Source organism: Pygoscelis adeliae, unplaced genomic scaffold (genome assembly GCF_000699105.1).
Source record: "Pygoscelis adeliae isolate BGI_AS28 unplaced genomic scaffold, ASM69910v1 Scaffold65, whole genome shotgun sequence".
NCBI classification, from domain to species: domain Eukaryota; kingdom Metazoa; phylum Chordata; class Aves; order Sphenisciformes; family Spheniscidae; genus Pygoscelis; species Pygoscelis adeliae.
Window position 1 is genome coordinate 444,926 of NW_008824864.1, and position 24,278 is coordinate 469,203.

The 24,278-nt window shown below is 37.1% G+C and overlaps 1 protein-coding gene across 3 annotated transcripts; it reads left to right on the forward strand.

Annotated features, from left to right (window-relative positions):
* The first annotated feature begins 693 nt into the window (after nucleotides 1-693).
* Nucleotides 694-24,278, forward strand: LOC103917219 (chromosome unknown open reading frame, human C12orf4). Of its 3 annotated transcripts, none has more exons than XM_009324329.1 (14): nucleotides 694-855; nucleotides 1,463-1,657; nucleotides 1,927-2,072; nucleotides 3,471-3,652; nucleotides 5,335-5,434; nucleotides 5,529-5,650; nucleotides 7,951-8,057; nucleotides 8,807-9,004; nucleotides 12,444-12,572; nucleotides 13,704-13,772; nucleotides 15,338-15,540; nucleotides 20,556-20,613; nucleotides 21,811-21,878; nucleotides 23,283-24,278. In XM_009324329.1, the coding sequence occupies exons 2-14, from the start codon at nucleotides 1,480-1,482 to the stop codon at nucleotides 23,373-23,375; spliced, it is 1,653 nt and encodes a 550-aa protein (XP_009322604.1). In that variant the 5' UTR covers nucleotides 694-855; nucleotides 1,463-1,479; the 3' UTR covers nucleotides 23,376-24,278. The 3 variants fall into 3 exon arrangements, with proteins under 3 accessions (XP_009322604.1, XP_009322605.1, XP_009322606.1); XM_009324330.1 differs by having other exon boundaries at nucleotides 12,444-12,551; XM_009324331.1 differs by lacking the exons at nucleotides 694-855; nucleotides 1,927-2,072 and having other exon boundaries at nucleotides 1,571-1,657.

A 24,278-nucleotide genomic window follows, 5' to 3' on the forward strand; every position in this document is an offset into this window, starting at 1 on the left:
CCGGGGGGGGGAGGGGGGGGGGGGACGCCCCCCCTGCCCTTCGCGGCGGGGGTAGCGGCTCCCGCCCCTGTGGGCGCTGCCCCATCCGAGCTGAGGGGCTGTGTTTACCCTGGGGTTTTGGAGCCTTCCCGAGGGGGGTAAAGGGGGGCGGGATCCTGCAGGCCTTTCCCCTCCCGCCGCCAGCTTTGCTTCTGCTTTGTCAGTAACGCGAGGTAGTGCCGCCTCTCTCGGCGTGGGCCACCGGTCTGGCACCCCAGAGCCTGCGGTGGAGCTGAGGGCACCAGCGCCGGTGTTGGAGCGGGGGTTTGGCCCTCTCTGCTGGGGCAGAGCGGCTGCCCGGCCGGGCTGGGGGCAGAGGCGGGGGGCGGGCCCCCCCCCCCCCCCCCGAGCTGAGGGGAGGAACTAAACCCCGTTTCGTCGGGGAGTAGCGGAAAGACGCTCCTCAGTTTTGTGTTTCTAAGTGGTGCCGTTGAAATCCCTCTCTGTGACGGGCCAGGAGACCGCCTCGGTTTAGCTTTGGTTGCCCTGAGGTTTTTGTTGTTACCGTGGAGCGATTTGTAACTGATTTGTTTAATCCGTTTCCAACATGTAGGAAAAATGTTCACAATAAATAAAAAAACAACAAAACAACCACGACACTATAAACTGATCCCATGAATTTTGCTGTGGAAAACACAATTTTTTTTGCCTTCGTTTTCTGCTTTTCTTCTTGGACCATGGTTTATAGCACTGGGGAGGTTTCACTGGGGAGATTTCAGCTGGAGTAATGTGTCCAGCTTTGCAGGTAATGTTCAAAAAAGAGGAACATAAATGAGCGGAGGAGCCTTTAGCGGAGGGAAAAAGTTACTGACGCAGGTATGTGCTTCTATCCTGTATTTTCATCCTGTAGACAGTTCTTTTGCTTTTCTTTCGGCTTATTTTTAATGGTATTATTTTAAAATAATGGCAATCTATCCTAAAGCAGTTACAAAGTGACAAAATAAGCTTTTTCTAAAAATGATTGCCAATTTCCACACACACACACCCAAGTCACCTACCACCCACAGAAAGGAGGAGGAAATAAAATCCTAATGCACTGTGAAGGATTTCAGATTTTGAGACATGCATGGCAGCAGTTACATTGTCTCAGTTAAAGTTTGCTATTTATGAGGATTCCTTCTGTCCTGGTTCTGCCTTTAAGTCAGGAGGCTTATATTGTAATTTGTAAGAGTAATTACCCAAATTCATATATTGATACACTAAATTACAGTTTAGAAGCATTCAGTGTTGTGGAAACTGGTATTTATGCTTCAGTTTGAACTTAGTATTTGGAAGTCAAAATTGAGATGAGTATCTATGAAAAACTTGGGGGTTTAAGTTTTCTTGCCAGAAGCTGTTATTAACATGGTCATGGTTTTAGTTAGCATTTTTTACTTATGATTTTACAAGAATATAACTCATGTTATTTTCATTTCTAATGCAGGAAATCAATTCCAGAAGATGAAGCCTAATAAAGGAAGGACCTGCACTAGGGAGAGAGACTATGTGTACAAATTCAATGCTGGAAATCAACATCTAGTGCTTACCGTGCCTCTCAAATTCCCTGTGCAAGAGAATATTAGTCATTTGCATGGACGTCTAATGCTTCTGCACAATCTGCCATGCTTTATAGAAAATGGTAAGAATTTATTTCTTAAATTAGTATCATATATCCATGTCCGCAAGTGTCTTACAACCTGCTTTAAGAAACCACAAGAAGGGTATTTATTAGAACAGTCTTAAAAAAATTGTTTTTAAAACAGCAAAACATTAAAGAAAATTACTGTCAGTACTAGCAAGTAAGATGCCCAAGTAAAAGGTTTTCAGAAAAACTTTGTTTCCTAGATGATTACCGATACTTCCACTGACATGTTTTGTTGATGGACCATTCTCTTCTTGTTATAATAGACCTGAAGCAATCTCTTAATAAGTTCATAGAAGAGGAAACTATAAAAGATTATGATAGAGAAGCTGAACTGGCTCTGGAAGCAGTGAAATCAGGAAAAGTAGACATAAACCAGCTGGCAGATACTTGGGCTAAAGCTTATAAAGAGGTAAGATTAAGGCTGAAAAGTTGATATTCAGGACTTGCTTTGTGAGAGTGTGTACACGTGTACAGACAGAATCACATCTGTGAAGATGCAAAATTACACTGAAATTCACTTTCACTGATCAATTCTTACAGTTTTTTCTTTTTATCTGAAAGTGATCATTAAGTCTTTCTATCCTACAAGTTCTCAGTCAGGTTTTTCCTGAGTTTAGTAGAGTCAGAAGATACAAAATTGAGAGGTAAATAGCTAGTGATATTCAAGCAAAAATAGACGTAAGGGTTATAGTGCATTAGAAGCAAAGCAAGAGATAGGAAACTGGTACTCCTATCCTAAATCTCAATAATAGCAATGAAGGCTCCAAAGAGAAAGTGTATAGTTGGGAGATAATTTTCAGCTCATTTTCTGAGTTCATGTGAGTATTTTACATTATTTAGCAATGATGAGGCTTTAGCTGGAGTAATGCGTCCAGTTTTGCATGTGATCTTCAAAATAGAGGAATGCAAAAGAACTGGAGGAGTCCTAGTGAACAGAAAAAAAGAATGACAGAAACTGCAGCATTTGAGGAAAAGTCTGTAGGAATTGAATTTGCTTATCATGGAATATAGAAGAGTGTTGTGAAAGATTCCAAAACATACATCTGCTATAAAGAGAATTGGAAGCGAATCATCTGCCTTAATGAACGTCAACAAAATGAAATTAACTTAACCTTTAAGAAGGAAAAAAACTGTATTGGGCGAGCATGGGAATGTGATAGAACGTTGAAAGAGTTTACAGTCTTCTGTGCTAGCGGTTTCTATGAATAGGTTAGCCTGAGTGCAAAGGTTAGGATTAGATCATTTCGTGACATTTCTAACCTACACTTCAATGATACAATCTTAATTCATCAGCTGGATCTGGTGGGAGTGATTGCAAACGTAAGGAGTGTTTCAGTATAAAGGAGCTTGCAAAACTGTCATCTTTGGACCATTCTTTGTTCAATAAGAATGGCTTTTCTTAAATCAGTGTTGTTGATCAAATTCTAGTGACATCAGAGATTAGTCATCCTTTCTAGCAAAACATTTTTGTTTGCACAGCTGGTGTTTTGGGCCCTATCTAAAATTCATCTATTGCAAATATTGTTGTAGATATTATTGTTCTTTCCAAGTTAGTGATGGCTGAAAATTGGTAATTCCTCACTGTAGTCAAAACCTTAATGTTTCTACTGTTAGTTGCTTTGAAAGAGAAAGAATATGGGAAGGGAGAAAATGTTAAAGCTAAAGCAGAATACAGAAAGTTCAAATTAGGAAAGATAATTCATGTATGTCGAAGGTTGTGCCACAGCGTGCATGCCCAGTTGGTTTTGCCCCACCGTTATATGTCCTAAAAGGTACCATATGCTTTAAAATCTCTTATGATCTTTAGACAACATTAGAATATGCAAAACCTGAAGAAACCAGCTGGGATGAAGATTTTGCAGATGTTTATCATGATCTGATACATTCTCCAGCTTCTGAAATGCTGTTAAACCTGGAACACAATTATTTTGTTAGTATCTCAGAATTAATAAGTGAAAGAGATGTGGAGCTGAAAAAACTACGGGAAAGGTATTCCTTCTTTTTTTTTTTCCCCCCCTCTCATTAAATAGGGGTGCATGCCACTGGGTGTATACAACTCATAGGACAACGTGTGTCAACTTGTATTTGTCTGTGTAAGCCCTATTTTAGTTTTATGTTTCCCTCTTTAAAGTCATATAAAACTTAGTCTATATTGTTAAGGTCAACTATCTTATATTCTCCTCAGTCACTGAAAATAATAAAAGCTAAGGCCATCAAAGTAATGTAAGGTTTGATTTCCATTGTTCTATCCACATTACAAGAGGTATAGCAACGTTAAGTGCTTAGGATATCTAGAAAATAAAGTATATGTATGTACCATGTTTTGCCTTTGTTATGATGTAATTTAAATGAAAAATTGGAAGTTCCATGGGGTGAAAACATGAGCAAAAGACTTGAACCAACTTTAAATCGGAAACTGTTGAGTTTGAAATTTAGGAAAGTCTACGTGGGATCCCGAGTTTCCAAATAAGCTTGAAAAGTTGCAGGTGGCTGCTTTGTCCACAAGAGGGAACACATACAATGCGGAGTTTTCTTTTTCTTTTCGAGACTAAATCGGTTAAGGAAAATGAATGCTCACAAATATAGATACAGTATAGATACTAAATACTAGGGAAGCTTGTGAGATGCCAGCATATTCTAAGTAGGTATGATTTAGCATTCTAAGTGGCAATATTCCTTGAGTTGTGTTTGTTTAAGCTCACATTATACAATGCATACCTGTTTATATAGTTTCTTTTAGACTGAATCTTACATATCTCTAATTTGGGAATAAATGTTGCCAATAATGTGTTAGCAAAACTTTCTGCTGCCTGTTTGACTCTTCTGAAGTATGCATCTAGAAGGGAGAGCACTTAATCCTAAGAGCAGTAATGTTGTAGAGCTCTAGTGTGATATAGCTGTGTGTTGACTCTGGTGGAATTTATCATATCTATTTGTTGTAATCAAGAAACTCCATACATCGGTGGCAGCTGAGACTATCCCAGATGAGTGTAGGTGGTGTTCTGTTCACACGGGAGCTGACTTGGAATCCCCGACCCTCAACTCAGATTTCTTTTCTGGATATTCATTGCTAAATCTGTGCCAGGGTAAATCAATTCCTTGCTGAAGAAAGGGCTGAATGTGGAAGACTAAGGGAAGCCAGGGATTAAGAACACTAAGGAGGGACAAGGTATTGGATGAACTCATGGTAGCAGGGCAGCTCTTCAACTCCAGGTCCCCTTGTTGAATGTAGTTTGAGCTGGAAGCTCATCTGGCTATTAAAAATAGGTGTGTTTAGCTTACTTCTGGTGTTTACCTGTCTTCATCATCTGTGGTTGGGGCGGGAGGAAAGCAAGGGACTGAGTAGGTCTATTTCAAAAACTCTTCTAATGGTAAGGATAGTGAAGTGTTGTATTAGAGTATCTGGAGGTACTGTCGTGCCTTCTTTTGAATAGCTGTGAGGGCAGAATTTAAATGTATGAATACCAATTCCAAAATGAGCAGATGGACAAAGTACTGCATGATGTATCTTTCAGCTATGTGTTCAGTTGTATCTCTGCTTGTGATGAGCATTGACCAGCTGACTGATACAGCTGATCTTTGTATCAGTAACTGTATCAACAACAATGGGTGTTCTGCCAGATTTTTTGAAAGTGTTGCTTGTTGTAAATCTACGTTTGCGCCTCTTTCAGACAAGGAGCTGAAATGGATAAGGTGATGCAGGAGCTAGGGAAATCGCTAACAGACCAAGATGTAAATTCATTAGCGGCTCAGCATTTTGAATCTCAGCAGGTAAACTAAGTTCAGTGAACTAGAATACGTCATGCAAATAATTGTCTTAAAAAGAAAACCCAAAACGCTCAAATTAACACTGTCATCTTGTTAGGATTTGGAGAACAAATGGACCAATGAATTAAAACAATCTACTGCTATCCAGAAGCAGGAATATCAGGAATGGGTGATAAAGCTTCATCAGGACCTAAAGAATCCCAACAACAGCTCAGTCAGGTATTTAATTCCTCTGTGATGCTTGCTTCCATCTGTAATAGTTCAAAGGACTTGCTTTTATGTAAACTCTATTTCAGATTAGCCATTTAAATAGGCTAATCAAAGCAAATCAAAGGCAAATAAACCACCATAATTAAATATTTATATTTTTAGGAGTTTCTTCATTGTGTAATGTTATAACCTGTCTGTACCAGAAAGTGTTGTAATGCACTAAACTACAACTTGAGCTGAATGGCGTTTCCTCCTATTTTGCCTTTATTTACAATGTTTATCTTTATTTCACAAGGCTTCCTGTTACCACTTAAGGATGTTCTGCAGAATAATTGTAGCTTAATAAATGGTAACAGTATCATACATTTTGAATGAATAAGCCTCTTTTTTTCTTTCTTCTTGGTGGTTTTTGTTTGTTTGTTTTATATATACATCACTGGACAGCTAAAAAAAATGGAATTTTTTAGTGTGAACACTTGTGGTGAGAGTTGAATGAAAAGCTTTCTGATTGAGGAAATAACAGGGAAATCAGAATTTGTAACTTGGAGATCCTTATTTTCTATCATTAGTAACCACCACCTTTGCTACTAATAGAAAAATAGGAGTAAAACCTGATGCTTTCTCGTGCCTTACGTTAGTAGAAAAGCCTGTCTGAGTAGATTTAGGTGGATGCAGTAAGGAATTTATGGGAAACACAACACCTTTGAACAAAGCGGATGCCAGTGATAAGAGGAGACAGGCATGGATCATAACATGTGAAATACTTCATCGCTTTCTCTTAAGTGTTTCCTTTTGGGATAAGGAAGCTGAGTGTATGGAACGTGAGGGAAGAGAAAGAGGAGGGGAAAGATATTGGAAGATGATGCTGTATGTTTAGATTTCTCACTACTTTCCTCGCAATTTTGTTGTCTGTGAATTTATGTTTTGGAAGTTCTCAGGTTAGTCCCAGAATGTCCTAGGACTGCATAGCTCACAAGCAAGCTGGCCTCTTTCTGACCTAGTGACCAGGTAAAACATCACTGCAGTAATGACAGTCTGCTTCAAGCTCTAAGCCCAATCCTAAAATATTTTTCCACAGAATTTTCATGTTAGCTTTGTTGATTATTTCCATAGGCTTTAAAGATAGTGAAATTACAAAGGCTATTCATTCCTACCACTGTGAACATCTTCCCATGTCCTGGCCTTCTACTACTGTAAAATAAGACCAAGGTGAAGTTCATTAGAGCTGAAAGCTAGAAGAGATGGACTGCTAGAGGTCCAGAGGCAAGGACTTCTGAGAGAGAGTGAGGATGTTTTGGCTTGATAATCTTGGATGCTTATAACAGATGTGAAGTGATTAGTATTTGAATCATTGCACTCGCATAACCTAGCAGAAAGTATGATCTCTCCGCTTGTGTTGAGCCCCAAACACTATAGGTCCCTAGTGCATTTGAAAATAATGCACAGGAAGTCTACAGTAGGGCAACTAGAAGCTTAAAAAGTGAGAGAGAGACAAAAATGCATGTGTGTTACACACATACGTAGGCATCAAAGAAATATATACACATACACGCACGTATATATTTTTATGCATCTAGTTGCTTATATGTGTGTATTTATATTTATTAATGGTGTATCTCAGTTCTACCTCATCACTAGGCATTTGCAATTAGTGGAATTGCTTGCAAGTTTATAAAACACCTTTGAAACACCTTTGAAGATTGGGCACTTTGAAAACAAAGAGAAACTTTTCATCAGTACAGAAACAAGTTGGAGAGATGTTCATGTTCTTTCATGTAGCAGAAACAGTACTTATATCACTTACAGTTGAATTTAGCAAAAAAATTAAAACAGATATCTGAAATACTTCCTGCTAAGTTTGAACACTGTGGAGCATTTGACTTGGCTTCACAAAACCTCCCATTTTATGTGGGGGGGGGGAAAGAAATGTTTTGTCTAGTAACTTTATAAATAAGGTTTTGGCTATTATAAATAGGCTGAGAAGAATTTTTTTTTTCCTTTTATTCCTATGTTCTTATTATTTTATAACTAGGTATTGTGATTTATTTTTATTTCTCAATCTCAGAATGCTTTACAAATGAGGTAGCTAATGTAAATCTAACAGTGGAGTCTACTCTTTCTGCTGGTATGCACCTGGAATATTGCATGCCAGAAAGGTAAAACCTCAGATGAGTGGAGTTCATTCAAATAAGTTTAGTCTCTTGGTTTCCACAGGCTAGCTGAGAAAACTTTGGATAGCTTTCACAAGATATTGTTGGTCTTGAACAAAAATTAGGATAAACTTTTCAGTATGTTTCTCATTATTTTAGTGATGAAATTAAGCTTCAGCCCAGTCAACTGAGAGAATCTGTAGAAGGAAATGGAAGAATTTATGAAGAGCAAAGGCTGTTAGAAGAAAGTTTTACTATTCACTTGGGTAAGTAAAGTAGACTGACACAGAAACCAGACATAATAACAGATGCTAATAAATAATGCAGCTAAGCCATGTATTATTTACAGTATTTAACCGTCAATGTATGTAATATATACAGTTTGTAATTGTTCTGTATTTGTTCTTTACATATGTGAGAGAAGCACAGTACGGTATAAACTGTATCAAACAGTATCTAGCTACCTGAAATACACTTCATGGAAAACATTCTAGAAGCAAGTTTTTATCCACTCTAGCAAGGTGACTAGTCTAGAAAAGCATGCTAACATCAAAACACATAGTGGTTAAAAATTTATATTTTAACTTTTCTTATGTTTGGTAAGAAAATGTGGGTATTGAATTCAATTCCCACGATAAATTAACAGAAGAATAGATGCTTAAAGTTTTTACTTTTTGTTTATGCAACAGAGACTTCTTACACTGTCTGTTTTGACTGCATTAGTATTTCATCCATAGCATTATAATAGGGAACAAGGCTCATTTTGCCTATAGATAAGCCTTGCTTTGTGACAGTATGTGAAAATATTGCATTTTTACTCTTATTTTGTAAATTGCTGATATGTATGTAAAACTGAATATATGGTTAAGAACTTCCTTTGAGCATTATTGATTATATTTCCCTTATAGATCTTTTTCACAAAACTTACAGGAGCACTTTGATCCCTTGCATTTTAATAACAATCCTGAGTTTCCTCTTTTACTGTATGTATTAAAATAATTTATATTCCGCACAGGAGCTCAGTTGAAGACCATGCATAACTTGAGATTACTGAGAGCCGATATGCTGGATTTCTGTAAACATAAGCGCAATCATCGAAGTGGAGTAAAACTTCACAGACTTCAAACTGCAATGTCTCTCTATTCAACTTCTCTCTGTGGCCTGGTTTTATTGGTAGATAACCGTATCAGTTCATATAGCGGCATCAAAAGAGGTGAGTCCTCTAATGGGGTATATCGTGTCAGTGAAAATGAATGTCAATTAAACTTGCTGTCTTCTCTCACAAAAAATATTCCCTGTAAAATTAAAATTTACTGGAGACCCTGATGTTTTGGACACGGTAACAAATGCAAAAAGAGATATGGATAAGGGTTGGGGACAGAGTTGTGGTGTTACATCTGTCATCTCTTTCCTAGGTTTTGTGTTTGAATAAGGAACGTGCTAGAGTGAATGCTTCAATGTTGATTTCCCTGCCTTAGACCGACTTATTATCAGTAGGGGCTTCTAACTTTCCAGTGTCAGCTTAGCATTCTGAAACCCGTTTGCAAAGATGAAAATGAAATACGCTAAGATTTTAAATTGATAAGTAAATGTATAAAAATGCCATGTACTTTAGATATCTGCAGCACTATGACTTCCATTAAAAATGAACAATAGGAATATTACTTGCCTACTCCTGGAAAGCTTGATTAGCAGCCATTTTAAGTGCATGTCTTTTGAGTAACTGGACACTATGATGAAGGTATTTTGTATCAAGGTTAACCAATGAAACGTGTTTGTTCCTGTTCCAATTTTGGTCACCGAGGCTTTCTCTGAACCACATCATTGACTTTCCCACCTTCCTCTTGAACTTTAATACCAAAATATTTACACTTGACATGTCTTTTTGACTGGAGCCACTACTCCTTGTCATCATTCTAGCGTGCTGTAAAAAAAATAGACTTTGGTGTTGATATTCTCTGAAAACAGTGTGGAATCAGGCTTGTAGCAAGAAGGGAAGAGAAGTGTATCAGTAAAAATTGCAGTTGCATTTGTGCTGTTTATGGTTTCCAAGTTGCTTAATTCTGACAATATTATTTCACACTTTACTCATTTTCAGTTACTTATTTTTTTTACTGCTTAAATATTTAAATTAATAACAAATAGAGAAGATTTGTTTTTATACTAAATCTTAGGTGACAAGAGAAGATGGACATTTAAGTAATACTGTTAAACACAAAATGGCATCTTCTACCCACCAATTAGATCTTGCAGCCACAGATAATAAGGGACTGTATCACAATCTGTAAAATATAATCCTCAATATGTTTTGATTTCTTTGAGTTCCGAAGGGACTTTGGCGAACTTAACTGCGGGCATGTTCCACAGCTGTCTGTACCACCATTCTTTTTAAAAATGTTGCAGAAATGAATGTTTCTCAGCTCCTCTGACCTAATCAGATATATTGCTTTAAACCGTCAGCGAATGTCTGGTTGTACTGAGACCCCAAACCACTATAGGCGGCAGCTGAGGTTTGGGCACATTTCTTTAAATCCACTCTGTGGTGAGAGTGGTAGCTTCTGGCAGAAGAGCAGTAATAAACACCTTTGAGAGGAGACTTTGCTCTTAAACTGTTAAAGCTGTTTGTTGCAAGATCACTAGCCAGAACCAATTCTCCTTCCTAAAAGGCTCTTTAAGAAATAAATACACTAGGGGGTTCAAAGGTTCATAAAACTGCTATATAAAAGACCTTTAAATAATACATCGATGCTATTGTTTAAATAGAGAGGTAGTGGCTTGTGCAGTCTAAATTTCTGGATTACAAAAGTGCAGAAACAATTTCTGCTTCTGTTTTAAAGCTGGGGAAAAATACAAACCTAATAGGCTTTATTTTGTGATGGGCTAGAAGCTCCTTCAAACCTCTGTGAGATTTTCAAAGGTAGTTGGAGTAAATGAGCTTCATGTGAGCACACTGTTTATCCAAGCATTTTACGTTGTTTTGAGCAACAGCAATCACTCGGCAAGCACTAAACAGAGAGGGGCTCCAGTTGTACGAAGTCCTGCAGCTTACTTGGTTGACCTTGTTTGTTTAGCTCTATCCTGAGGAAGCTTAAGAATGTGCTTCATTTAGTGTATTTTGTTAGTTCTGTTGCAACATTTTGATGTTGCATCTTTGGTATATCTGTTATCCAAAAATGGTTCCATTTGTCTCAAAATTCAGGATGTATGTGAGGTATTTGCCAGACAGAAAACCACGACTGCAATGTTTTCTGTATTTCTTACAATGTGTAAATGGCAACTAGCAAAATATACCTTTGAAATCGCTTTTGGACACATCTCTAGAAAACATCCTTAAACAGAAAGTTGAACTTATGTATGAACTTTCAACATGCACATTTCATTCAGACTATTTTTTCTAAGCTAGATGAATAGTTTCTTTATATACTTTATGCATTGCCTAGCTCAAGTCTCTCATATTAGGACTTTGTAGGGCTAATGACTCGGGTTTTGAGTAGGTGTAGCACACTCAGAGGAACGATAAACTAAAATTGAAGTTAATTTTAATTTAAATATAAGAGTTTTTTCATTTGTTTGTTTCAAATAAAATGTCTTGTGACCATATTTTATGTTGATACACACAGAAGACACAATCTTTTGGAATATGAGCTTCTTTTTCCCTTGATTTTGTACACCAGAATTTAATAAAGTCTTTTGAAAACAGATTTTATGATGGAGACTTCATATAAAAAGATAAAATACATTAAGATTTTTCCTCTCTACCCTGCCTGTTCTTGTCGCAGCCTGTTCACAGGAGTATACAGTGCTCTCCAGATAGGTAATCAGAGTACATTAAGAACTTTAAGGAGGATTAGAGCAGGTACCTCAAAACAGGAAGTAAGTAGCAATTGCTTAGTATAGTCCAGCTCATAGCTAATGGTTTGTTTTGCCTCCTGTTGACTTGCTTTGAGAGACAGCTGGACATTAGCATAAGGGGCTTAGAATACCAGTCACAGAGGCAATATGTTATGATCCTAAATATCAGTATAATATTTCGAAGTCTAACATAATACTTGCTTATCAGGAAAAGGAACTTGCAGCTCTTTTCAGCTGATGACACTTTTCTTTAGCTTTCAGATCTGTGTTTTGAGAACTAAAAGGAAAGAACTGTAATTCCAGCTTTCCAGATACACTGTTGATAAATTTCATTAATAGCTCTCATTTTTCAAAACAAACTAGAATGCTGTTGTTGCTGTTGGAGTATCTATTATGTATGTTTTAATAAAGTATCACAGATTAAAGGACTGTTAGTAATAAGACATCATTTTTAAAGCACAATTACATTTAATACACATATATTATTGCTATTATTTTGGGGTTTTTTTGGTTGGGGTAGTTTTGTTTGAAAAACAGCAGTACTCAAGGTTGTGTTTTGCTTTTTTTTTCCCCCCCAAGCAATTAATTTCTTTCAAAAAAAAGTTTTGTCTCTGCCATAATTTTTTTAGAATTTAAAGAGGAGTACAGCAGGGCTTTGTCTGGTTTTGGAGGGGGTTGGGGGTTGGGGTGTGCCTTTGTAACTGGCCTTGCTTGAACAGTAGAGCAGAATTATGTAATGTTTCTAAGCACATCCTTATGATGTGGATTTTAATCTCTTCTTTTTTTTTTCCCCCCCCTAGATTTTGCAACTGTTTGCCAAGAATGCACGGATTTCCATTTTCCTGGAATTCAAGAACAGCTTGAAATTGTCCAGAAGGTTGTACTTAAGGCCAGAGCACAGCGTAGCAGTAAGTCGAAAAGACATCATGGTCAGTGACAACCAAAATTACTTTCCTTGAAATAGAATAGTGGTCAGCTGAGTGTTTATGGTTACGGGAAAATTAATTTCACTGTTCTTCAGTTACCTGATCTATGAAATGGGATGTTCTAGTTTATCGATAAACTGTGAGAAGTCTGCATGAAATTCTCTCTTCACAGGCAGCATGTTCACATGATATCTTTGCTGCCATAACAGACATACCTTACCCCCAAAAAAGAAAAGTATAAGTCCTTAGGTTCTGATCACACTTTAACAGCATGGGAAGCGTGGGAAAAGCATGGGAAAGCCATTGTGCTTTCCTCTGCAGTTTAAGCTGTCTGTAGCAACACAGACTTTGCCTGACTTGACTTGATTATTTCTATTTAAATGTAAAGCTTTAAAAATTGCAGAAGAGGAATTAGGACTTTTTCCCTTCCTTTATAAGTGAACACTAAAAACTGAATAATAAATTGACTAAATGTGTACACTTTTCAGTGCTGACCAAATCCTTGTGAATGGTTTGCTTTGCAGTTATATTTACAAATGGCTGTGAAATTTTCTGACCACATGGTGTTAAGGCAGTACTCGTACATCATGAAACTCTGTTTTTGTTGCAGAGAACTACTTATGTGGTTTAAATACGTCAGTAACATGAATAGATTCATAAGAGTACATAGAGAAACAAGTTTTCTTAGGAACCTGCATATTGCTGTAGTCTTGAGGAAAATACTGAAAGCTGTTTTTATATTGCTGATTTATGTAAATCTCTAAATTTTTTCTTGTAAAACTAGGAACAAATTCATTTTAAATAGTTACATTATTTAAAAAGCAATAGCAACGTACTATGTAGTTGGGGGGGCAATTTGGAAAGTTTAGTATTATGTTTGAGGATATTGTGTTTTCTTTTGTCCAAATGAAGAGGTATTGTAGGATGATTAAATAAGAAAGCTAATGATTTGAGATAGGATTCAGTTCAGTGTCTATTGAAGATAGCAAAAACACTTCCTGTCCATCCCCCTGCTTTTTGGGGACTTTATGGTAAAAATTTAAGCCAGATATTATCTCAGTATATCAAACTTTCATGCCAAAGCGTAATTAATAGATGATATGTTTAATATTTGTGCTATGTATTTATATACAGAAAACAAAATTAGTGGAAATGAAGATAAATTAAAGAATATTGAACGAAACCAGTCAAATATTTTGCCGGGTAAGTTCTGTTGCATTTTCCCCCTCTTCTTAAAGCAAATTGTGTTTTATAGATGCACATTTTTAGCTCTAAAGTCAGAACATAAATTATAAACTAAACCTGAGTTGACCTCAATCAGAAGAGAAGGATGTTCTTGTGGCTAAGGCAGAGAACTGGGTGTCAGGACATCTGGTTTCTATTCCCAGCTTTGCCACTGCATCATGTGACTTGGGGCAAATAACTTCTCTATGCCTAAAATTTCTTTTCAGAATTTGAGGGTGAAAAAAAGATCTCTGAGGATCTTGGGAAAAGGTGAAACTTAAATACTAGCAACTAATTTTATTTTTTAAAATAACTATATGTATGTCACTGTTGTGATACAGTAAAGCATTTTAGAATGTATTTTTTAACTTTGAGAATGTACAAATCCATTCCTCTCAAAGGGGAAGTATCTTCTGTATATATTGTGATTTTTAGTAAGGAAAGCTTCTGTGGAATTTGAAGATGAATACACAGTTGGAGGGGGAAGGAGTTAAATCCATACAACCCATGGTGGAATAAGAGGGCTTCTTAAAATTGCTTTCATGATTGCCTTGGCTCTTGTTAGTATAAGTGGATTATAAATCAACTTGGGTCCTTAACAGATAAATTCGGGTGAATCTTGCTGCAGTGGCTTCTGTATTACTACTCTTAGATGGTCATTGCTAGGGATTACCACCTCCTTAGCAGTCATCAGAAAGGAGTACATACCCATTCTTTAGCCGTCCCAGTACAAGGGTAGTATCTTAACTAAAATGACCAGTGAAAATAGGTTTGAAGAAAGATGTTTATCTGTTGACTGAGACAGTAGGGCTATTACATACCTGCTTTTCTGTTGACTGTAGTATAGACTTTTGATCTCCAGCAGAAAGGCAAAATGGAGACACCTGCATTTCACTGCCCCTTACTCTTTCTCTACCTTTTGATAAATGAATACCAAGTCTAAAAATACCCCCAACAAGATGTCTTGGTAACTTTTTGAAAACAACTCCGTAACTAATCTTCCCGTTACTATGAATTATTTTAAATTCTAATGGTCATTGATACCTTTGTCTTCCAGTACGTATCTCAGTTGTTACATAACCCCCTATCTTTTTCCACAGACTTTTTGCATCCTTTATTTTAACCCATCCATTTTTGGTATTTCCGCCTCCCACATCTGTCTGCAATTCAGTGCTTACATTATATATTTTGAGTATTACAGCTCCGCTGTGTTTGTTTTTCTGTTTCGTGCTATATATAGATCATATCCGCCTGTACTGGCACTATTATGTCTTATTACACGAGGTGTCTGTGATGCCAGTGAAACCCATCAAAGCAGGGAAGTGAGTGTAGGATGAATGCAAAACAATGATATTCCAAGAGATTTTAGATCAGTTGGTTTCTAACTTTTTTTTTATCTTCTTATGTCTGTGTTCCGATCTCTGTTGTATATTTGTATTTGTCTTTTGTCTTAACTGACCCTATCCTTGTATTGCCTAACAACTGTATTTCAGTACAGATCACTACCATGATATCTTGCCTTCTTGGTTTATATTATTCTGTAGGAGAATTCTACATCACACGCCATTCAAATCTTTCTGAAATTCATGTTGCTTTTCACCTGTGTGTGGATGATAATGTAAGATCCGGTAACATAACTGCTCGTGATCCTGCAATCATGGGACTCAGAAACATTCTCAAAGTTTGCTGCACACACGACATTACTACCATTAGTATTCCTCTCCTATTGGTGCACGATATGTCAGAAGTAAGTATATGTAAAGATTTTGTTTGTTTTTATCTTCTAGGATGCAACAAAAGTGATTTTTGCAATGGGTATGTCCCATGCTGGTTTAAGCCAAATGGGACAGTTTATCCTGGTCACAGGCTCCTGCCACATCATTGTTCTGGCACTCGTATCTGTATGGTGACACAAATTAAGGAACTGAACCAGTTAAAAACATTTCAGCCAGCTGAATCACTTTGGTTTTTTATTCCCACCCCGCATTTTGGACGCTTCACTTCCTTGATCCAGCTCATTGCACAGTTGCACAAGTATTAATGAAAGATGTTTTTATGTTTTTTCCATTAACTACATGCCTGGAAGTCTTCTGGCAACAGCTCTTGCTTAGAAACTATACCTTCAGAGTCACCGATGTGATGGTGATAGCAGATCCACGGTTTTAATTGTCGCTAGTTAGAAGACCTTAAAACTAAGTTTTATGAGCAGCAGAACTAGCAAAGCTTGGCTTAGAGTTCTGTATCCCTAAACACCACTTCAGCCCTACGCAGCAGCAACCAAATTTCACCTTTGCTCTGAACTGTCTCCTTCTTCACTGCCTAATCACCTGCATCCTTAATTTCTGTCCATTTTCTCTCTAAGTCCCTCAAATACCAGCTGGGCAAGAAGCAGCACATTGCTGAGGCTCTTTGTAGATATAGATGTGCTTACTTATTGTGCTGAGCTTTTGTATTCTCTTCTTCAGTGGGACACTAATGTGTAGAGCTTGTCTCTTACTCCACTGTAACTTTTCATAGTGCATAATAATTTAATACCGTTGACAATCTCTTTCCTCTGTCACATCTGGCCCACAAGATACTAGCAGAGAAGAAAAGGGTGTGAGGAGGCAGGGAGAGAACCGGTGGACAGGCAGTACAACCATATGCCTCACCTCCTTAGGAGGTGAAAAGTCTATAAACTTAAAGAAATGAGAAAAAGAAGATAATGCTGCCATTACTGATACCCTTGCATGGATAATTATAGTCTGTTGTGGGTTTTTTTAAATAGCCCTTTGATTTTTCACTTTTAAATTTCAATACTGTCTTTCCTTCTTTGAAAGTGCCTGGCTCATAGCAAGATAACGGCTCACCAGTGGATTACCTTTAACAGTGACTTTTTTTTAACAGAATTTCATTGGAACACAGTGTAGAAGCAGCCCCCTTTTGCAAGATCAGGGTCTATTATTGTGAAAGTGCAAGCAATGCAAAAGTTAAAAATGTCTAGTAATGAAGCTTCTAAAGAATATACTTCCATACATAAAAGTAGACTTTTAGGAACAGATGGCATTATTTCTGAAATTTTTTGTCTCTGGTATCAAGACCTTTTTTTGGGCAGAAATGCAAATAATCAATTTGCAGGACAGCCACCTGGGTTACTCATGGGACCCAGTTACTGTATTTCATAAATTTATTGACCTTTTTTTCTTAAATCAAGTTGCCATTGGACTATATTCTTTCTTTCTTTTCTTCTTTAAACCTTATTAGTTTTAGCTTTCATTTGCATATCTGTATTTTAAAATACAAATAAAGCACAAGACCAAGTGTTCAACGTGCTTTGAGAGTGTGTGGTGGCTTGGATGTGTGAAGCTGAAGAATTATCTTCTTGTCTAGCGCTGGATTCTTAAAAGGTCCTGGTAAAACAATTTACCTTTCATATTAAGTTTTCAGTCTGCAGAGTAAGCAGAAAGTGACCTGTATGATAAGTGTATGTTTAGCCAAAACTGCATTGTATGAATTGCATTAGCAGTATTGCTTATTACAGTGCTTTGCAGCTGGCTGCTCTAATTTGAAACACACGCATATGTAACTTGTTGTTGAGGGAAAAGTGAGTAATAACAGATTTCTGAAAGTTAGGCTGAACTTGGTGCCTTCAGCAGCCCCAGTTTTGAATCTGCATTTACCACCTACATAAAAACATTTTTGTAAAGTGGTTAACCAGGAGCACAGCTGCAGAGATGTTTGCATGCTTCACTGTGACAGGCATTCATCATGAGTTTTCTCTGTGCTTTACCCAAAGGTTTTCTTCTTTTATGGATGGAAGAGTGGTGTTTATAAACTCACAGAAGTAATGAGTGTATCGATTTCAATAAAGCCATTACATTTCATTATTATTGGACCTTCATATAAAGCTAATTTTTTTCGATGGAAAAAAAATTAGGAATTCTGTTTTCCTTAGTTTTTCTTGTGATGAAAATAATAAAAACAGATTTCTCTGTTCTGATCAGTAAGTTAAGTGAAGGAAAGAAACTGGGTTTGATACTTGAGAAAGGCAAAAGCAGACAAGTTCAAATTCAGGACAACTGAGGCGTTACTGTCTGATCACTGTTCTGAATCTGCTATAAACTGATACATAAACTGGGGAATGAAATGGCTGTAATAGCATGGCATCACTAAAGCTCGAGCTGGCACACTTCCTTGGTAATTTCAACATAGGAGCCATTGCTGCTGTCTACACAGCAACACTGAGAAAAATGTGACTCTTCAGGGATCTCAGGCAGCTGTCTCTATTACCATAAGTTAAGACAAAAATGTTTTGAAGAAAAGTAGAAATGAAGGAAGTATAAGCTGTGTAACAAATGTTTATGAACATGGTTTATGTATATAGAGAGATTATTGATGGGTGTGTTAACCTCAAATATTTCTCATCTGAGTTTTCTGCCTTTAAAGGTATAGCTGCTCATACAGTGTTTAGGGTTTGCATAGATATACTTTGAGTAAACATCTTCCTAATTCTTAACTTACTAAAATTAACCATTGAAATTTGGTTTGAAATCTTTGTCCCACAAGACATTTATGGACTTTAGTGTTTTCATTACCTGGTTATGACATTGTTCTGTAAAGGCGCAAGCCCTTAGCTTTATAAAAGTGGCATCCCCATGTAGTGAGTCTGTCACTAATTTGTTTGAATAAAAAGGTTTGCAGCGTATCTTTCTGATCAGTGAAGTTGGCCTTTTTTTTTTTTTTAACAAGCAGAAGAAATCTTAATTTGACAACAACTCATTGCATCCTAAAAAGGAGTGAGGTGTAGTCTCTGCTACTGAACAAAACAAAAAGTCCCAGGTGTTTTGGTTTTTTTTTTTACTTGCTTGAATACTATTAACCAAAACTCACTATAGGAGATGGGGTGTTTGCTTTTTTTTTCCTATCCCCTGCACTGTATTTTGAATTGGTACTTAGCCGATCCTTTATCATTTCCAAAACTGTTGCTTAGTTTGCATATAGAGAAAAATCCTGATAACATGGCCAAATCATGAGAACTTAGATTTTTAAAGATGGATTAGAATTGAATCACTACTGTGTCATTTTCAGTTCTTGTGGCTTGCACGCAGTGACATTCTGGATTCAACCTGTTATTTCCCTGAGTGCCCACAAGATTTAACATCTATGTTCCTCTGAAATAGTCCAAGGAATAGTGTCATATCCTGCTGTTTTGATCAGTCCTTTTAAGGCTTAGTTCCCTTCATTGATTACGCAAGGTACTCCTGAGTTGCCTTCGGAGCAACAGGACCTTTCTTTTTAGACGCTTGTTTTTTACCTAAGCCAAAACAGTGATCAAAACTAACAATAAACGCCTACATTACTTGTGACAGAAAGCACACATAGGCAGATAAATTATAACAAAGACCAAGTATTTCTTCCAAAATGCTTAAAAATGAGAAGAAAAAAAAAAAAAAAGCTGTTCTGTCTGACTAATGTTTTGTATACCCTAAAAGCAGCATCTATTGATGCAGTGATTTACATCGTGAAAGACAGTTTTCTGAAAAGACATTTCTAGCTTATGCTGTTTTTAACGTATTACGTATTTTGGGGATGGCAGGAGGTATTCCTACCGAAGTAGGAACTTTGGCTTTCAGTAGTTGTTTAATGCAGCCACGTTCAGTATACTGTTTCAGTGTTATCAGTTGGCATTCTTAGGTAACGTTGCTTCTCAAATAACTTTTTTTTAAATACTGAAATTAAGCTCTTTGAAAATGACAGATTGCACAGTGTTTGGCATTGCAAAATAAAGGCTGGCTTTACCAAATGGAAAATTATGTAAAGCGTAAATTTGAAAAGGTACATAGAATGATAAATTTGTTTCCACATCTATATTCCTGTATTCAGACTAGACAGTGCTCATTTTGATGTTGACAAGTACATCAGAACAAATAGGTGCTATTTTCTTTCTGAGAAGTGTTTACAGTGACAGTCATTCTGTCTCTGACTAGGAATATTCATCTTGATATATTTCCTTTTGTAGCATACAGCCAAAGAATGTTTAATGTACTAAAGCATTTAAACTGTTACTTAAATTATTTAGACCAGTGCTTGTAGCCACGTCTTAAGATATCTTAAAGCAGTGTGGTTTTCGTATCCCATCTTGGTATTTAACTTTAGGTAAGAATTTGCTATCTCTTTATATCTGAAACTCCTCCATCAGATGAAGATGGATTTTGTTTGTTTTAACATAAATGCGTCTTTAGGGGAGAAGGGCTTCTTCTGGTTCCAGTATTAGAGAGAAGGTTTTTACTGAAGGCGGTGGGTATGCCAATAAACCTTAACCGGAATCATCAAGAATAGCTAGGAATCATGACTTACTGCTGTTAAGATGTGGTCAGGAGCCTATCTTTGGCTAGCTGAAGCACAAATCTAACAGTTATCCATTGGATATTATACGTTTTTCTGAAGCTCCACAGGGGAATTAAATAGACCCATTTCCAGTTACATGATTGTCAACAATATTTTTATTCAACATCGCAGATTAAAAATTTATAGATTGTTCTGACGCTGGGCTCTCCTACCAATAAGCAGTTGCAGTGCTTTTATGGTCACCTGTAAGGTATATACCACCTGCCTAGAATACTCTGGGAGAACTGAACCCTCTTCGTGGCCTGTAATGCTGCTTGAACACCTGATGGGAAAACGTGGTTCTATGGCAAAAATGTATTATTTTTAATAACTTCCCTGCTACTCTTGTTGGTTAGATCGATTGGACATTGAGGCTTTTCATTTATTAATTTTTAGGAAATGACCATTCCATGGTGCTTGAAGAGGGCAGAGCTTGTGTTCAAGTGTGTCAAAGGTATGTTAGTGAATGCTTCAGCTGGGGTTTTTTTGTGTTGCGTTTGGTGACATCTAGCCTTAGCTAGATATTTTCCCCAAAAAAGGTGTTTTTCAATAATTTATCATCTGTTAAAACATACACCTATATTGTCTCTTTAAAATGATTAACTGTCCTACCAGGAAATAGTCTCAGACACTTAAATGGAGAGTAAAAATGTTTTAAAAGTGTCTTTACAACTTAAACGTAGACAGTAGAAGAAAAAGCCCTTACTGCTGCTTTGAGCAATCTCTGAAGGAGGGCAAGAGCTGGTGGTTCTCTACAGTATAATTTCCAGCGTCTTTTGTATTTTGATTGCCTCAAACAATAAGGACTCCCCACATTTTTCCAAGACTAGTTTATATGCTAATTTGCTGGAAAGTCCTCATGACTCAACTTGGTTTTCTGTCTTTCCAAGTGGCATTATTTACTGCATTCTTGTGTATTGCACTTAAATACTTGAACCAGTCATTTAGAGTATTTAAAATGTTAGTAGTGTTGATGTTCTTTCTACCACCTACTCGAGGAACCTCTTCCTATTGTGACCTTTAGTAATTCACAATGGAATATCATCCACGTAGCCACTTTTGTTAAACAAGTATTTTTCTGAGTATCTTTATTTGCCACTAGTGTGTTCCTGTGGACCTTGTAGTTCATTTGTAAGGAAATGCTAGCATAAAAATGCCATATCTTAACTCAAGCAATAAAGGAGCGCGGAGCTTTTTCCATATAAGTAAGTCCAGGTAGTTTCTGTTGCTGCCAGATTGTCAGTGTACTTTTGGCAACAGGCTTGTACTTGCTCACATGGATGTGATCACATCAGAGCTAAAGGAAAGAGCTATTTCTCAATGAAAGCAAGCCATTGAAAGAACTCATAACACGCATATTTGGACAAACCTCTCGCTTCTGCTGGCTAGCACTCTGCTGTACAGTAGGACTGCTTATTCTGCTCTTCAAGGGTATATTGATTTTCTCCATAACTCCTCATTAGATTTTCCAGTTAAAGCAGATTTCAGTCAGGAGACTGGCCAAGTCTGATTTAAATGCAATTAACAACATCCCTAGTTAAGGCAGTTAAAATCCTAATTGTATGTGAAAACTCCCTCACTGCTTGATAACGGTGTAATTGACGGGGAAGATTGCATAGGTAATGCATATAGTATGAATGCTGTTTTTTAGGTTTCATGATGGAAATGGCCTCATGGGATGGAGGAATTTCTCGGACTGTACAGTTCTTGGTACCACAGGTACGTTAAACCGAGTTCATGTCTAACGTAGGAGACCGTTGGAACAAGAAGTTAAATGTCAGCAGATCTAGTTTTGATTTCTTTGCTATGCCCTGCTCTTTTTGTGTAAGCTTAAATTAATCACTGTGGTTTTGGTCCCTTGCCTATAAAACAGGAATAAGAGGGGTTAATATTTTTGGATATCCTGTAGTATCTTCTGAGGATGCTAAAATTTCAAAGTGGGAAGTTCATCTTTACAAATGGTGAATACATCACCTTTGAAAAAGATACTTTTTTGCTGTTATTTACTCTGAAGAGATGGGCTAACCTTGCATTACATAAGTTTAGGCGTTTATTAGTCATATTGTCGAACAGTATGCACTGAGTTCAGTCATGCTTCCACAAAGTCATTAATGACTCTAGGTATTTGAAGTTAATTGTAATTAAGATTCTGAAGTGATTTGAGTTCTAGCGGATCTTCAGAGACAGGAAGTTTTCCAAAGGTGGCCAGCACTAAGTTTTATTTCTTCTAAAAAGCAGTACTGGAAGTAATGTAAGAATCGGAGTTATGTTAGGAAAGAAATAACGCATATTTCTTGACAAAGTAGTAAATGGCTGAGCAAGGAGGAAGCCAAGAACAAACTAAGTAGTAAAGTTGAATGTAATTCTGGAATTCAGAGAGCAGGAGTCCTGTAGATAACAAACAGCACTGTCCTGCTTATGCTAGGCAGAAATAATCAATTACTAGAACAAGAAATCTGCTGGAAACAGGTATGTCACATAAATACACAAACAGTATTTTTAGGTTCATCTTTTCCTCTTGATTGAATTAAAAAGAATTATAACACATAGTTTGAAAATGATCTTTGTGGCCTTCTGAAAAACAGCAATTCTCTTAAATGTCAAGAAACAAAGTTGAGAGAGACTTAATTCTTCCAAATTCTTCCAAAGCTCTCCTATAAAGAAAGGCTGAGAGAGTTGGGCTTGTTCAGCCTGGAGAAGAGAAGGCTCCGGGGAGACCTTATTGCAGCCTATTAGTACTTAAAGGGGGCTTATAAAAAAGATGGCAGCAAACTTTTTAGCAGGGCCTGTTGTGACAGGACAAGGGGGAATGGCTTTAAACTAAAGGGGGGTAGATTTAGACTAGATATAAGGAACACATTTTTTGCACTGAGGGTGGTGAAGCACTGGCACAGGTTGCCCAGAGGGGTGGTGGATGCCCCATCCCTGGAAACATTCAAGGTCAGGCTGGACGGGGCTCTGAGCAACCTGATCTAGTTGAAGATGTCCCTGCCCACGGCAGGGGGGTTGGACTAGATGACCTTTAGAGGTCCCTTCCAACCCAGACTATTCTATGATTCTATGAAACTACAGCAAAAAGCCAAAGGTTACTGGTGTATTTTTTTAATTATTATTTTTTTCCAGACAATTTCTGAGGAAATGTTTTACCAACTGAGTAATATGCTTCCACAAATCTTCAGAGTATCCTCTACATTGACTCTGACCTCTAAGCACTGAATTTTGTACAGCAGTAAGATGCATCCTGTTGACAAAGGATGAGATTACAGAGATTCTGGAATGGAATGTCTCTCTTCTGAGGGATGATGACCCTGAAGTGGTATTTGTTGCAATTTCAAGAATCATGTCGCAAGAAGAGATAAACACTGTCTGTACTTGGGTGTTAGCAGTTGACTTTTGCCTCTTGCTTTCTGCTTCAGCAGAGTATTAATGTTGAATTCATCACCTTTATCTGAAAGACATTCAATGTAACTTATTGTATGTAATCTACAGAAATATAAGCGATTCTCATACTTAAGTAGTAGGAATAAGAGCTTATGGTAGGAATAGGATCTTCTGGGTGGGCTTCAGGGTGTTGAGTTTTAAAAACATTTTCTGAATTTGCTCAGTGATATTTAAAAAGATATGAATGATGTCAGGTGTCTCCTTAGAATAACTTCAATGTAATTAGTCACGGTTGTCTTTCCAGGGTCACAGTGACCACAAAATAAAATGTATTACTGCCTCATTTTACCATTTTACTGTTACAAAACGAAACACATGAAACAAGCATTTAACCTGCTGCATTTTGTAAATCACGGAAGTGTTTAAAAAAAAAATACATATATACCTGTGACAATAATTAGAATTTTTAATTATTATTTCTTCCTTTTTTTTTTTTAGTATGTGAAGTTTTTGCTTTATTTCAAGATTTCACATTGACAAGTCTGTCACATGAACAACTTAATAGGAACACTGTAGTGTTCTGGACTCTGTTGTACAGGTATATTTTGCTGCTTATTCATTATTAATGTTTTATGATTAAACAATCTAATCAGAAATGCTGGGGAGACAGCTCAGGATGCAGCTATGAAATTTCTTGGGACAAACTTGAATCCAGTCAAAAAAACAACCAACAAAAAA

What these genes read in the sequence shown, in the direction of transcription:
- LOC103917219 (XM_009324329.1), top strand. Translation starts at nt 1,480, where the DNA reads ATGAAGCCTAATAAAGGAAGGACCTGCACTAGGGAGAGAGACTATGTG. An exon ending in TAAGTCGAAAAGACATCATG is followed by an intron (nt 12,573 to 13,703) that starts GTCAGTGACAAC and finishes ATTTATATACAG; the next exon opens with AAAACAAAATTAGTGGAAAT. An exon ending in TGGTGCACGATATGTCAGAA is followed by an intron (nt 15,541 to 20,555) that starts GTAAGTATATGT and finishes ATTAATTTTTAG; the next exon opens with GAAATGACCATTCCATGGTG.